The sequence below is a fragment of the Periophthalmus magnuspinnatus genome, chromosome 8 (assembly GCF_009829125.3).
Source record: "Periophthalmus magnuspinnatus isolate fPerMag1 chromosome 8, fPerMag1.2.pri, whole genome shotgun sequence".
Lineage (NCBI taxonomy): Eukaryota > Metazoa > Chordata > Actinopteri > Gobiiformes > Gobiidae > Periophthalmus > Periophthalmus magnuspinnatus.
The window spans coordinates 24,252,729-24,266,465 of record NC_047133.1 but is presented as its reverse complement, the minus strand read 5'-3'; the positions used below and the strand labels follow the sequence as shown (position 1 = coordinate 24,266,465).

Below are 13,737 nucleotides of genomic sequence, written 5' to 3'. Positions count from 1 at the left end.
CAGAGGCAGAGCTAGCCTGGAGGGACCACACACATCATGGAGTTTAAAAGTTTCTGTTGTGTTGGTCTAACTTAGAGCAATGTTGTTATTGTTTGAGATATATAGGTTACCATAGGCGACCTGCCCTGGATAAGTGGAAGAAAATGGATGGATAGATGGACTATGTTACCATGGAGATGTTAGTGCACTGCCTGAACTATATGGCATTTATATACCTTGTATTTAACATTTTTTATTGCTTAAAAATACCTTAAAAACATGCATTTTTTCTGTGAGCAGGTCACCTTTCCACAGATCTGACCTCAAACTTGGCTTGGTGACTACACTGTACAAAAGCTTGTGTAAAAGAAAGAAGAAAGACTGTTAAAATATGTATTAAACAGAGACGAATGGGTCAGTGAGTGCACTTTAAATACATGTAGTTCAATTTTCTCGGTTTCATTTTGTGCCGCTACTGCTTCTATAATTCAAGGATGTTTGAAATTCTGCTTTGTTACACAAGCGATTGCACATTTTGGCTTCATATTCTAGGGATCCACCACAAGATTTGCTCTTAGGTATAGCACTTTAATCATACTGTATCTTGATGTGTCTTGATGTAGAGCCACTTTTTCTCTCTCTGTTTATAATTACTCTGAGAGCAATGGCAGGTGTTTGTTCCGGTTATGAACTTACAATAGAGTTTTGCGGTATCATTAATGTTGGACAGTGGCCCTGAGTGTAAAAATACCACACCAATGCAGAGGTCAATGCAGAGGGTGTGGTCTATTTCCATGGAAGTGCAGTAGTGTCATGGAGAATGCATTGTGTGATCACAAGAAATGCTTATGGATCCCAGGGACTGGTGGGTGGTGAAAATGATGACAATAAACTGAAAATAGTGTAGTGCATGTGATCAGAAATGCTAATTACATCAGTTATCTAATGTCGCTTTCTGGAGGTTTGGTGGTTAACAACATCAAATTCATATTTTTGTTTATCTATGTCATTTCTTTAGCCTGTCCCTGGGTTTCAGATGACATCATTCTATAGACCAAAAATATATGATACAAGCATAGGACAGTTAAATTGGTTATTAGGAAAATGCAGATTTCTGTTGTAAAACAGTGAGTTCTTGGGTCTTGTCATCAATAGAAATTATGAGGTTCAGCATTTGTGAATTTACCCCCCATCTGGGAGTATGACATAATCACACTCTAGGATCTGAAACCAACCTCCTCAGGTCATTTCATTCATATTTTACTGTAAATAATGCAGTTTTGCCTCAAAAGGTGTCAGAAAATATTTATAAATGGACAATACATTAGTGTGATAACAAGAAATGCTAAAGCGTTTTTGTATTTGGTAAACTTATTATATCAAACTATGTGGACAATGCAGTATTTTCATACTTGATAATGATAATAACTGATCAAATATGCACAATATTTACAGTGCCTACATAAAGCTTGATAAAAGTATCACTAAAAATATTGAAAGTTAATATAAAAATGCCCAGATAAAAAAAAAAAAAAAAAAAAAAAAAGGTTGGGGATAAAAAAAAAAAAAGGGGGGCAGATAGTCTGCTAGAAGCCCTATTTACAGGAAGGCCACTCCCAAGTCACTATCACACCAATACACATTAATAATTAAGAAACTGATTTAAAAAAGTGCGTCAGTGGGTCAAGGGAATGATCTGCAGATGGTCTGCTCGGATGCAGCCAAAACATATTTGAAAACAGATAGAAACTGATTTGCCAAGTCAATCTCCGTCTGTAACATTAATCATTTTTGGTGTCTGTCAAGAATGCTATCTGTGTCACAGGGGAACAACAGGAACACTGACGTTTGGTTACCAAGATTACTGGAAATATAAGTATTGTGAAATGTGTAGAATTGTGTGTGGAATGAGATGCTGGTTCACTATTATATAGACATAAGACACATATGAAGAAGAAAATCAGTACAAGCACAAATTCAAGCTCTTGAACTAGAAAGCTTACCTTGCAAATCTAGAATGATCTCTTTCTGTAATTTGTATACAAATTCATGTTAGTCTGGTCCCTACACCCTCATGCATGGCCAAGCATGATCGAGCAATCAGATTTTTATTTATTTATTTTTTTTTTTCAATGAAGCGATGAGCACTGGTCACCTACCATGTAGAGTTTAAGGCTTCACTCATTGATTCTGTAGAAATCCGTAATGTTCTTTTGCCGATAATCACACCCAGCTGAAAATGGGAGATTCACTGGTCATCAGACTCACATCTTTGTAAAGTATTGAAGAAGTGTGTATTTGGGATTCTAGGCCATGATTAAGCAACTCTACATATTTCATAAACCACTGCAGAAGAGTTTCTCTTTGCCAGACATGTGACACTTATGACTGTAAAAGACAGCTATCCTGCCCATGGCAATGCTCCATCTGGTCTCTATGTAAACAAATATGAAAGTGTAACTGTGTTAATTAGAAGCTTTCAGTGCATTGTGTCATTGTGCATGACATCAGTTGGCAAGAAACTCCATTTAAGAAGTGGACTATTAAAGGGATTTGACACATTTTGGTCTCACTCCAGGCTGTCTCAGAAATAAAACTAATTCCCAGGGCTATGTTTGATTTCTTAATTAACTCCATCAGAAAGTGAATAAATCTATGGGCTGTTTGTGTTGTCCTGCCACCGTGGATTAGGCCCCTTGTAATTATGGTGATTTAATTACAGATAGAGGCCCAGCAGCGGTGCAGACAGACAGCAGCTGACTGAGGATCAGGACGGAGACTACTGCATATTCAGTGGGCAGTAATTGTAGTAAATTGTGGAAAACTGATGGGTTAACCAATCCTACCTAAAGACCACATACTGTTAACCTATAACTAAGTGGTTGATGTTAGATGGGGGAAGACGAAAGCAGTTTTTCACATTGAATTTAATAAGAAATTACAAAAATGCCTTAACGATTCACAATTGACAAAAGAGAATGTAGTTTGAATGTTGCAAAGTCATTTGAAACATGGTCTTTTCACAGGAATTCAATTATAGGCTATTGGTAATTGGTATTTCCATTTAGTAATGCAGCTTGGGAATACTTTACACAATGGTATGTCCTGTTTGATCAATACATTGCAATGTTTTATCCACATTTTCACTTTCACTGAGGACTTTTTGATTAATTGCTCTTTTTTATGCCATGAACTTTTATAAATGGAAAACATGCCTTGCTAATTTGTATTCCAGCTAGGTTTCCATTGACGCCCATTGTCTACAGGCAATCTCAATCAGGCTAAACTCAAATCTTGCACATGTGTTGTACAAATGCTTGTAAATACTAAGTCTGTTCATTCTGAGAAGTTTATCTTTGTCATATGATTTTTTCAGTAGGTCTGCACACTTGACAAGATTTACACACATTTGTCATGTCTTACACGCACATATATAAGGTCCAGACAGATTGTTGTACTGAGTAGGTCCATTTTTCCTGATTTGTGTGGTTTTCTGCGCATTATACTTGAGTGTCGTTTGTCCTTGTTGGAATTGTGGTATGCATCAGAACCACATATTGACAGATATTTTTCCTATGATAACAGAAATTAAAACAATCCTGTCACACATCATTTTGTAGTGTTAATATAAGCTGTACCACAAATATTTCAACCACAAAAACAGTGACGAAATTGTTCATTGTTAAAAATATTCTTAGGATATTATTGACTAAGCAAGACAAGGCAAGCATATTTGTATAGCACAATCCGTATATACAGTTTAGAGTGCTTTACAGAATAAGAAAGACAAAACAATAATAAAATCACAATACAAACAAGTCAAAACATAAATAATCATTGTAAAATTGACATTAAAAGAAAAGAGTGCAGAAGAAAAATCTTTCAAAAACAGCTAAACAGAACTGTTTTAGCCTGGGTTTAAACATTTTCGAAGTAGAGGCCTGTCCCACATCTTCAAGATTGTTCCAGATTTTAGTTGCATAAAACTGAAATGCTGATTCCTCATGTTTAGTCCTGACTTTGGGCACCAGCAGGAGGCCGATTCCTAAGGTTTTCAGAGTGTGAGATGGTTTATATGGCACGAACATGTTGGAGATGCACTTTGGTGCTGGTCCATGGAGAGAGCTGCTTTATTTTATTTATCTATTCTCTGAGCCACAGGAGCCAGTGCTGAGCACAGGAGTTATGTGCTCGTACTCCCTGGTTCTAGTCAGGACCAGAGCATCAGCGTTGGATGTACTGCAGCTGTCTTACTGTTCATTTGGTGAGGCCAGTGAGCAGGCCTACCTGGTAGCTGTATAGTTCTAAAAAGACAAATAAATGAAGTGGAACCGAAGACTGGATATATTTATTCAGGGATGCCTAAGAAATTAGACAAATTCTTAGTATAATTTGTCTGAGCTGTAGAAACTGAATTTCACAAGGCACTAATACAAAAACAAAATAAGAAAAACCTCTCAGACGATGATAATGAGTCCATCACTACAGACAGAAGAGATTGGCTCTTGTGTTGGGAACATTGGATTCTACTCAAATGTAATTAATGTGCAACAGTCGATAAAGTGTTTCACACATGGTGCAAGTGTGTCTGCAGTGTCCAGCTGAGAACAGGATGAAAATCCTGAGTCTGAGCACAAACATCTGAGTAGTTTCATTTAACACATGTTCAGTATAAATGTACCGACGTTGCTCCTGAGCAGGGCCACTTCTAGGCCCTCTACATGCAAAACGCTGTCGAAGAATCCTTATTTCTTTCTTCAGTGGAGTGATTCATATGAACTTAGATGATCCATAGACATGACTCAACCTGGAAAATTCATTTTAAATAAATAAATAAAATATAGTGCACTTTAAATCTAGCCTTTAAGCAGCAGACTGTCTGAAATGTCTAGAGCAAATTATTAAATCTTTCTGTCTCAGCTGAGACAAGCAGGCAACGCTGCAAGGCCAAGTTACTGGTCAGATCCGTGGAGAGGCAGGTCCGCTCACAAGGCAGGTTTTCAAGGTGTTCTGTGCACATTCCGGCGCACACTCTGCTGCGACGACACAGCTCTGTCACTTGTCGGTACTGACAGAGTGTGTGAAAACAAATTTTCCCCTTGAGGACAATAAAGGTCTATCTATTTAGCTATCTATCCATCTATCTATCTATCTTCTGTAGCAGTAAGTCTTTGCATTTGAATAAATCCAACATATTGTGGAACATTCCAGGCAAACATGTAGCGTTTGCATGTTTATAATCCGTAACAACCACAAACCTGTGGTGTCTTTACTTCTTCAGGAGAAGGAGGAAGAGCTAAACGACAATGACATGAGTCGCTCCAGGAGAAATATACATTTACTCGCCTGAAACCTCATGTCAAGTCAGACAGACAGGACTCTGACACTTCTGTAACCTTTGGCATTATTCAATTGGTCCAGATGGGTTTTTTACTCCAGTCCACTCTATTCACTGCACCGTATATGAAAGGCTTTGGAGGAAGCAGACAAGACTGTTGTACGGGAGAAGGAATGTCATTGTATCAAGTCTTAGTATCACATCACCATTCCTCTAAAACCAAACGTTCCCAATGGTAAAGGGAAATGTGACATTATAGACAGGCAAGAAAATGTGACATTATAGACAAAAAAGAAAAAAGTGTAAACTTAACTCAAATCTCCTAAAAAGACAAATTAGTGTTAAGTTTACATTTTGTTTTTTACTAATTTGTCCTTTTTTTTTATTTGTCTTAAGGTTTCTTTTAACCCCCAAGTGATTTCTGGTGGAATCAAATAATTAAAACTTCATTATAATCCCTTATAGCATTGCTAACTGAAGCTATAAATTGTTTTGGTTTTTTTAAGATGGATTTGAAAAGGCTAAAATTTGTGATATGCCAGCGGGCAACTTGTTTTATGGTCTGGGGCCATCAACAAACACGGCCCAAAATACCCCAGCGTGCCATTTACTGAAAAAAGACTTTAACTCAAGTAGAATATAGCAGTAGACTACCTTAATAAGTTTCTTTATTCAGAAATAGTGGTAGTACTTCGCAGTCACTGTACTTTTCGACGTGCATTTCCCTAAAGAAAGACATAAGATCCTCCCCTTCTGGTCGAAACTACGCCAAAGTTATAAAGTGTTTCCTGACTCTGAAATATCCAATACAGTGGCACACACCAACTGCGGTAAGTGAATGATCTTTACATCATCAAATAATACATTTTTTTTGGTTCATACTACTACTTTTTAGTTGAATAAATAAATGGTAATAGAGGATACAGTTGTATTATTGCCATTATTACATTGCATATTCACATATTTGACTGTGTATGGAACAATGGCTTTTCATAATCAACTTATTTTAATATAATATATCATTTAATAATATATAATATAACTTTGCAAACTAATGAATATTTTCAATGTGTTTCTACCAAATATAACTTGGTATAAAATTATTTCACTGTAGTTAAACTGTTTTTTAACCACTGGGGATTGTGAAGAGACCATGGCAAAGCTTAATTATTTTAATTCACGTGCAAGCTCAGCATGAGTACAGTTTATTTTATATTCAGAACATTTAAAATGAAATATTTCAAATTTCATGACATTTGTTTAATTTATGAATCAGCATGTAGCCTGTAGTGTTATGTTGTGTAAGCCAGTAAGTAATCAACAATAACCTAGCAGTATCAAAGGATATATATATATATATTTTTTTTTCAACAAAGTCCATTTATAGAGATGGAGCAAATATTTTTAACTATAAAGGGAAAAAAATACAAAAAAGTACAGATACATTGGATAACTGACAGCAATAAACTCTTCAAACTTTAGCTTTTTAGTTTTGCTTAGTCACTGTTATTGATATATGTTACTAATATTGATGATTTTTGTTTTGTTATGTCCTGTTGTTGTGCACTATCCATTTAATTTCCAATCCATTGTCTCCAGGGAGAAGAGAATTCCTTGAAGGTGATTGGTCCCAGCAGAGAGAGAGAGGTAAAAAACACAAGTCCATAATGTAGTCTGCATCACACAAGGAGGACAATAGCAACAGCATGGTAACAGCTGAGGTCAAAGCTATCCCAAATCACAAAAAGAAACCAATGCAATCAATCTAATCATTTATTCTAGCCAAGAGTTTTACAGTGATGAAAATTGCGAGAGTTGCCATAGCAATTGACAATTCAAAACCAAATATTCTATCTTTTGATTGGTCAAAGTCAACAAGATGGCATCTATAAAAGAAAAAATGAAACTCATAATTAGCAATTCTATTTACTTTAATCGTCAGAAGCCATTTACTCAAACTTAAAACTAACCCTGCCAAATACAGCAAAACCAACTTTTTAAAAATCCTAAAAATTCCGCATTCCACCTGACCTTCCCAATGTTACTCCCTGCTCACCGAGGTGACCTTTCCATTTTAATCTGGGGATCGGTGGCTTTTTATGCTGCAGTGACGGAGGGAGGTACTTGTGGGCCTGGTCCCATAAGTGAATTATAGATCCCTGTGAGGCCTAAACAATAACAGCTCAAAAACAGCCCCGGGACAGTGCCCTCACTGTGTTTTTAAATGTGTTTTTTGCACTCAGGGAATTGTAGTTTGAATCTGCTGGGACTGTTCATGGTTAAAAATGGAATGACTAATAAAAAACAATATGGAGGAGACAAAGGTCAAGCGTGAAAGTACAGCCATTGACAGGTGAGGTGAATAACACAGATCTTCTCTATATGCACCTTTAAAAGTCAGTAAAAGTCGTTACCTGTAATGATTTAAGAAGGTTTATCAAAGTCAGTGTATCACCCAAACTGCTGCCCGTGCTCCCAGTCTGCAGTTTTTATGGTGACATGGTCCAAAACATAAACAGCTCTAATGGACATGGGGTATTTCTGAGAGAGAAGGATGCACATTAAACAGGTGGTTTAAAACTCAATATTTTATACACAATGATAGGCCACATTTCATATATTTTGAATGATAAGTGCATATGACTGAAAAAATATGATAAATTGGACAGAACACTCATCTCCCATTCTGGTCAGAAAACAAGAATCTCAAAGAAAACACAAATATACAATCGGACTCATAGTAAAACAGCATGGACATTTTGAGCAAATAAATACTATATATCACAGTCAAGCTATATTTTTGAACATTTCAGGCAAAGCAATAATATCTCCATGGAGACAAGAGGTGGCGGACTCTCCACCAGAAACATTACATAGTGCACCTTTAAGCATCAGTATTATCTATTATGACATATCAAAACTGTAGCAATTTGTATAATATTGATTGGATCAGGAGAGCATTGCACACAGTAACATTATGTACATGTCATTAGTTTCAGGTAAAGCACTGATGTTTCAAGGGGAAAGAGCTAAATTTATAAAAAAAAATAATTGTAAAGTTGCAAACCTGAAACTGTTCATAAAACACCACTCATTGTACTCCTCAGTGTAACCCTTTTTGGCCTTGAGTCCTAATTGAAAGTTTTATTGATTTAAAAAAAGTGCCCCTTTCCAGTATTTCTTCATGTTAAACCTAAATCAAGAACGAGCAAATTTATTTCAGTCAAGTGGCAAAAAAAAAAAAAAAAAAATCGATAACCACTTTCCTCGCTTTGAACTCTTCAGTTTTAAAACATATTTACAGTTTAAATTCTGTATTTTTGTCTGTCTACAGAAAAACATGGCTTCAAATCTTTCTCTCTCCAACTCCACCATCTGGATTATGAACGCCTCCTCTGACCTTAACACCACCATCACCAAACGATTCAATGTGTTTGAGGGCTGCGAGCACCAAGTGGAGGGCATCCTGTTTGATCTCACGCTCCAAGTTTTCAATGTTGTTATAGGAATCCCTGCTAACATCTTGGTCATCTGTGTTCTCATTCAAAACCGCAAAGAGCCCTCCACATCTGACATCTTTCTGGGTTGTCTCGCTTTTATGGATGCGTATTTTGGCATAGTCCCTCCTATAAGTTTCCTTAACTTCTACCTTTGGCATAGTAAAGGAGTATGGTCGTCTATCAAGTTTGCCTACGGTGTAAAGGACACTAGTGGGCCACTTTTTCTGTCTTGCATTTGTCTAGATCGCTTTCTGGCTGTTGTCTTTCCTGTTTTTTTCGGTCAACTAAAACCAGTTATGTACAGGGCTATTCTTACTGTAATTGTGTTTTTGTTAACCTTTGCCTACTCAGCTGCTAAAACAGTTGGCGGCTTGCCTAATTTCGAAAAGGTATTCACAGGTGAAATATTAGCCACTTTTACTTGGATGGTCTTGTGTAACGCATGCATTCTTCGCGCCTTGAGGAAATCACGTGGCGCAGGAAAAGACGACATGCATCCAATGAAAAAAAGAGCCTTTAAAATAGTCCTTTCGATTTTATGCATTATCATTTGTAACTATCTTCCCCCTGTGGCTTTGTTCCCATTTGAAGATTACTACACTCCAGATGTTTTCCGTTGTTATGTGCAGCCAGTGGGATTTGCCTTTCTCAACATTAGCAGTACAATACAGCCCCTGGTTTACTTATCACGCCTGGAAAAAGTGCCTTTTCTACCTGACAACTGGGTGAAGAGGTTCTGCTCCTGTTGTGAACCTAGAAATAGTGAAACCCCAAAGACACAAAACAATCCAGCATAGAGCATCACTTTAACTTTTAGCATAAGCGTGCATTATATTTGACCACATGATGAAAATTCTGAATATGTATTTTGCGATGTGACTCTAGTGGCTCAAAGTTGCCACATCTTTAAAACAGTATCCAGAATAAAGATGCTGTGCTAAAAAAAATAAAAATAAATAAATAAATAAATAATAATAATAATAATAATAATAATAATAATAATAATAATAATAATAATAATAATAATAATAATAATAATAATAATAATATGTTTGATATGGCAATTTTCGACTGACTCAAAATTGCATTTCTGATTTTGAGAATTATTCATTCCATATTCAGTGGTGGTAAGCTTCTATTGTAGTCACAGCTGCCCCAGGGTAGACTGGCAGAAGCAAGGCAGCCAGTCTGTGTAATCAGCCCCACATCCACCACAAATCTATTACTCACACATCATACTAGGCAATGTGAGTGATGTGACTTGCACTAGAGTCACTGCTATCCCACTGTACTAACCAGTCCCAACCTTGCTTAGCTTCTTCGATGAAATTAGGTATTGATTGTACCATAGACACTAAACTTGTATAATGTAGCACTCATTTACATTATTATCACTTGATTAAATATGCATTATAATATCTGTTACATTGTATTGTTTCGTTTGTTCTTTTGTTTTTAATTTTCTGGTTAAAACTCAAGAAATAAACTCAGATCAATGCAGTCACACATGCGCATGGTCTCATGGTGAGGATGTCTTTATTTTCTGAACTTTGGCGCCATCATGTGCACACATGTCACTACAGCATTTTCTTTTCATTTTCTCATCTTGTTTGTGGATGGATCATTTGTGCTCTTCTATCAGGTCTAAAAAGGCTTCTGTCCAAAGTAAAGACATTTGTTGACTTTGAGCTAAAGTCAATGTAAAAATAGACACAGTTTTGTACTTTACTATAATAACTAATTCATAATTAAGTGAAAGTACAGTTTAAAACCCTGATATATCCATGAACATATGGCTTGTGCAGTTCATAAAACCAGTGCAATAGGCTCATATAGAGCATAAATCCATTTGACATACAGTAAAAATTGTAAATATTTGCTGATATACAAATGTATTATTTTTAAGAGGTCATTATCATGCTCATACATGCTCACTCTTCATTCATGTTTCATTGATATGGCCACACTTTGTTTTTATTGCCTTGGCTTAAAACATAACTGCAGCTGCCGAATTGTACATTTCACCACCTCACGGCATTAGATTAAGCATGATTAGTTGCATAATAATAAACAAATTGATCAATGGCGTAACATTGTGACAAGTACCTTCTGTGGCATTATCCTCAAAGGGTGACTGCTTTGAGTGTAAAAATATGGAAGCAATGACTCTTTGAAAGTGTGTATAAAAGTATATATGCATGTATCGTCTGCAGCATCATAAAAAGACACCATCCCCTTATTGTAGTCTACTTCCACTTTGATTTGCTTTGGAATTTTGGATAGCGTCAAGGAGGCTGGGGGAGTGGTCATAGCCAGAAACTCTCCATCCCTGAAACACAACGTCCAAAATCCATTCTCAGGGCGTGCTAAGACCTCACAATTCCTCGGTACGGACAAAGACGCCACTCCCAGAAGCCAGTCCTGATTAGATTCTGTCTCCACGGTCCAATGGTGACTTCCTGATCCCAGCGAGGACATGCCCACCACCTCTGCGCTCATGTGGAAGCGTTCAGGGTTGTCTGGGCAGGAGAGGGCCTGGCGCGAGTAGTGCAGGGAAGTGAGGTCGTCAGACAGGATGAGGCAAGGGTGGGCAGTATTTGGGTCCAATGTCACCGGGGCTGAAAAAACACAGGAAGCCAGATACACCAAAGGAATGAGTCGTTTAAGTGCATAAGACAATGAAAGTCAAAGTCAAGACTGCTACTCACTATAATCTATGTGGTCCAGCATTTTCTCCCACACTCTGTATTTGAGGTTACACAAATGCTTGGTCACGTCTATGAGAGCGCCCGTCATGTCTGAACCCAGGGGTATACTTTTGCTCCTGTTGAGACAAAGGAAAATGTTTGATTAGAAACTTCAGACATAATAAAATGAACATATTAGTAGTAATAACTGTAAATTGTATGATACCTTTACTCAAGAAGATTTTGTAATTACATTTTTGGTTCTGTTATTACACATAAACTGCAGAGGTATGGTAAATAAATATTAAAACTTTTCTGGATAGGTACTTATACTTGAGTAAATAAGTCAGCATAACTTTATAACTGTACAATAACCACAATGATTCTGTTACTTTGATATATAAAAGACATAATTAATGTTGAAATAGACATGTTATATGTTGTTAATATAAACTTTTACTGTAGTTAATTTAGTTCTGTAAACTCAAACAGTAACATTGGTCAAACTAGTCACATTTTTATATAGCACTTTTCCACCTTCAAGGCTCTGTACATCACAGAACCCATCTGTGGACCTTTTGGATTAGTGAACAAACACTCTATCAAGCGAGCTACTGTCACCCAAATACACTTCTACTTTGTATAATTATAGCCTATATACTACTGAGGTACCATCACAGTTATGCACACACATGTTGAATAAGAATGACCATTCCTTACCTGTCATGAGTCTCTTTAAAATTCTGAAAACAAAACAGGTCGACTTCGGATGAGTGAAATTGTGCGGCAATTGCCAACATTTTTTAAAGAACTACTTAAATTAACGTTTGCATACTTAACTTTAGCAAAACCATATCCTCTTCTTTCAGTTCCTTCTGTATCATGGCTATTGTTTCGGCGAGACAGAGCACTTCAGCTGACAGCTCTCGAGTTCTGTCTTTCATTCTTGCGATTTTTTCTTGTTCCTCTTTTTTGACAGCGACTAATCTGGCACTTTCTTCCTGTTTTAGGATTTGGTGCAGTTCCTCAAATTGATTTTTAATAACTTTTTGGGCATCCATGGACTGACTCTAGAATAATAAATAGATAACTGAAGTAAATTATTTTTAGTTTCATGGAAGCTGGTTAGATCAGTTGTCACCTTAATGTGTGTAAACAAGTCTGCAGATGTCCTATGTATTCGTTTGAGCTCTTCCAGTTTGTCTTGTAGACTTTTAAGGGAGATAGAAAGTTCGTCCTGGCAAAAAAAACAACAAAAAAACCCCCACAGCAATAAGGTAATAACAAACCATAACCCAGTGAAGTTTTAGCATTACTTAGAGAGAGGAGTGGATACATTGGTAGACTAGTGGAGCAGCATTCTACGTTTAGGTGTTACCTAACAGAACAGTTAAATTTTTTTTTTCTCAGTGCACTTGTTATTTTAATACTTCTTACCTTACAATCCAGTACTGCTTCTTCTATGGGCGAACAATCATGGGTTTTGTGAATTTTTGAAGACTGGCAGACAACACAAATAGGTTGTTTGTCCACTGTGCAAAATAGTTTCAATTTCTCCCCATGCAAACAGCAAATGGTCAGATCTTCCACCACTATAGAATTCCTCTTTGCTTCAACTACCGCTTCACAGACGTTCTTTAAAGCCAGGTTGGATGGAGGGCAAGTTTTGGGTGCCTTCTTGCGGCACACGGGGCATTCTCGCATGCCCGTGTCCCAGCAGCGTTTGAGGCAGGTCCTGCAGAAGCTGTGGCTGCATGACAACAGCACAGGGTCAGTGAAGATGTCGCAGCATACCGGGCAAGTTAGGTCCTCCTCTGGAAGTGACATGATCCAAAACCAAACAAACAAATGTTAAGTCTTATCCCTCATTCATCTACGCAGTTTGCTCACAGCTTCCCTATTGTTTCTGTAATAAAGTGCTGGTGTCCCTGAGCATGTCTTACATGGGAGTAACACATGCAGAACTGTGACAAACAGCACATGAGCCCAGACTGGGAAACAGGAAATCAAAGCCCATTGGCCAGTTGCTAGATAACTTTAAACCTGTTGTAACCTTGCAGCATGTTTGGAATGCAATCAGTCAGGATAGACACAAGGATGCATAACTCAAACTATATCACCTAAACTAAAAATGTATTTTGTGATCTGAAATTGAATTTAAAATGTAGTATTAGTTAATCAAGGACGATATGGTAGATGTATGCTCTCTTCTCTGTTGATCCTCCAAACCAGT

General features: G+C 37.1%; 3 protein-coding genes across 3 annotated transcripts in view; 2 read left to right on the top strand and 1 right to left on the bottom strand.

Annotated features, from left to right (window-relative positions):
* tubb4bl (tubulin, beta 4B class IVb-like) overlaps positions 1–13,737 on the top strand; it is a 175,424-nt gene that overhangs the window by 156,205 nt on the left and 5,482 nt on the right. The gene's annotated exons all lie outside the window — the stretch shown is intronic.
* LOC117375372 (psychosine receptor-like) lies at positions 8,658–9,614 on the top strand. The gene has a single exon (XM_033971671.2). It carries the CDS (start codon positions 8,658–8,660, stop codon positions 9,612–9,614), a length of 957 nt encoding a protein of 318 aa, XP_033827562.1.
* Positions 10,330–13,478, bottom strand: LOC117374547 (nuclear factor 7, brain). Its single transcript, XM_055223524.1, has 6 exons — positions 12,942–13,478; positions 12,646–12,741; positions 12,346–12,574; positions 12,225–12,249; positions 11,526–11,641; positions 10,330–11,435 (listed from the first exon to the last, which is right to left on the bottom strand). Exons 1-6 carry the CDS (start codon positions 13,329–13,331, stop codon positions 10,897–10,899), a joined length of 1,395 nt encoding a protein of 464 aa, XP_055079499.1. The 5' UTR covers positions 13,332–13,478; the 3' UTR covers positions 10,330–10,896.

Coding starts and splice junctions, on each gene's coding strand:
- LOC117375372 (XM_033971671.2), top strand. CDS start 8,658: ATGGCTTCAAATCTTTCTCTCTCCAACTCCACCATCTGGATTATGAAC.
- LOC117374547 (XM_055223524.1), bottom strand. CDS start 13,331: ATGTCACTTCCAGAGGAGGACCTAACTTGCCCGGTATGCTGCGACATC. Junction 12,250..12,345: donor AGAGGATATGGTTTTGCTAA/AGTTAAGTATGC, acceptor TGTTTTGTTTTC/AGAATTTTAAAGAGACTCAT. Junction 11,436..11,525: donor GCTGGACCACATAGATTATA/GTGAGTAGCAGT, acceptor GTGTTTTTTCAG/CCCCGGTGACATTGGACCCA.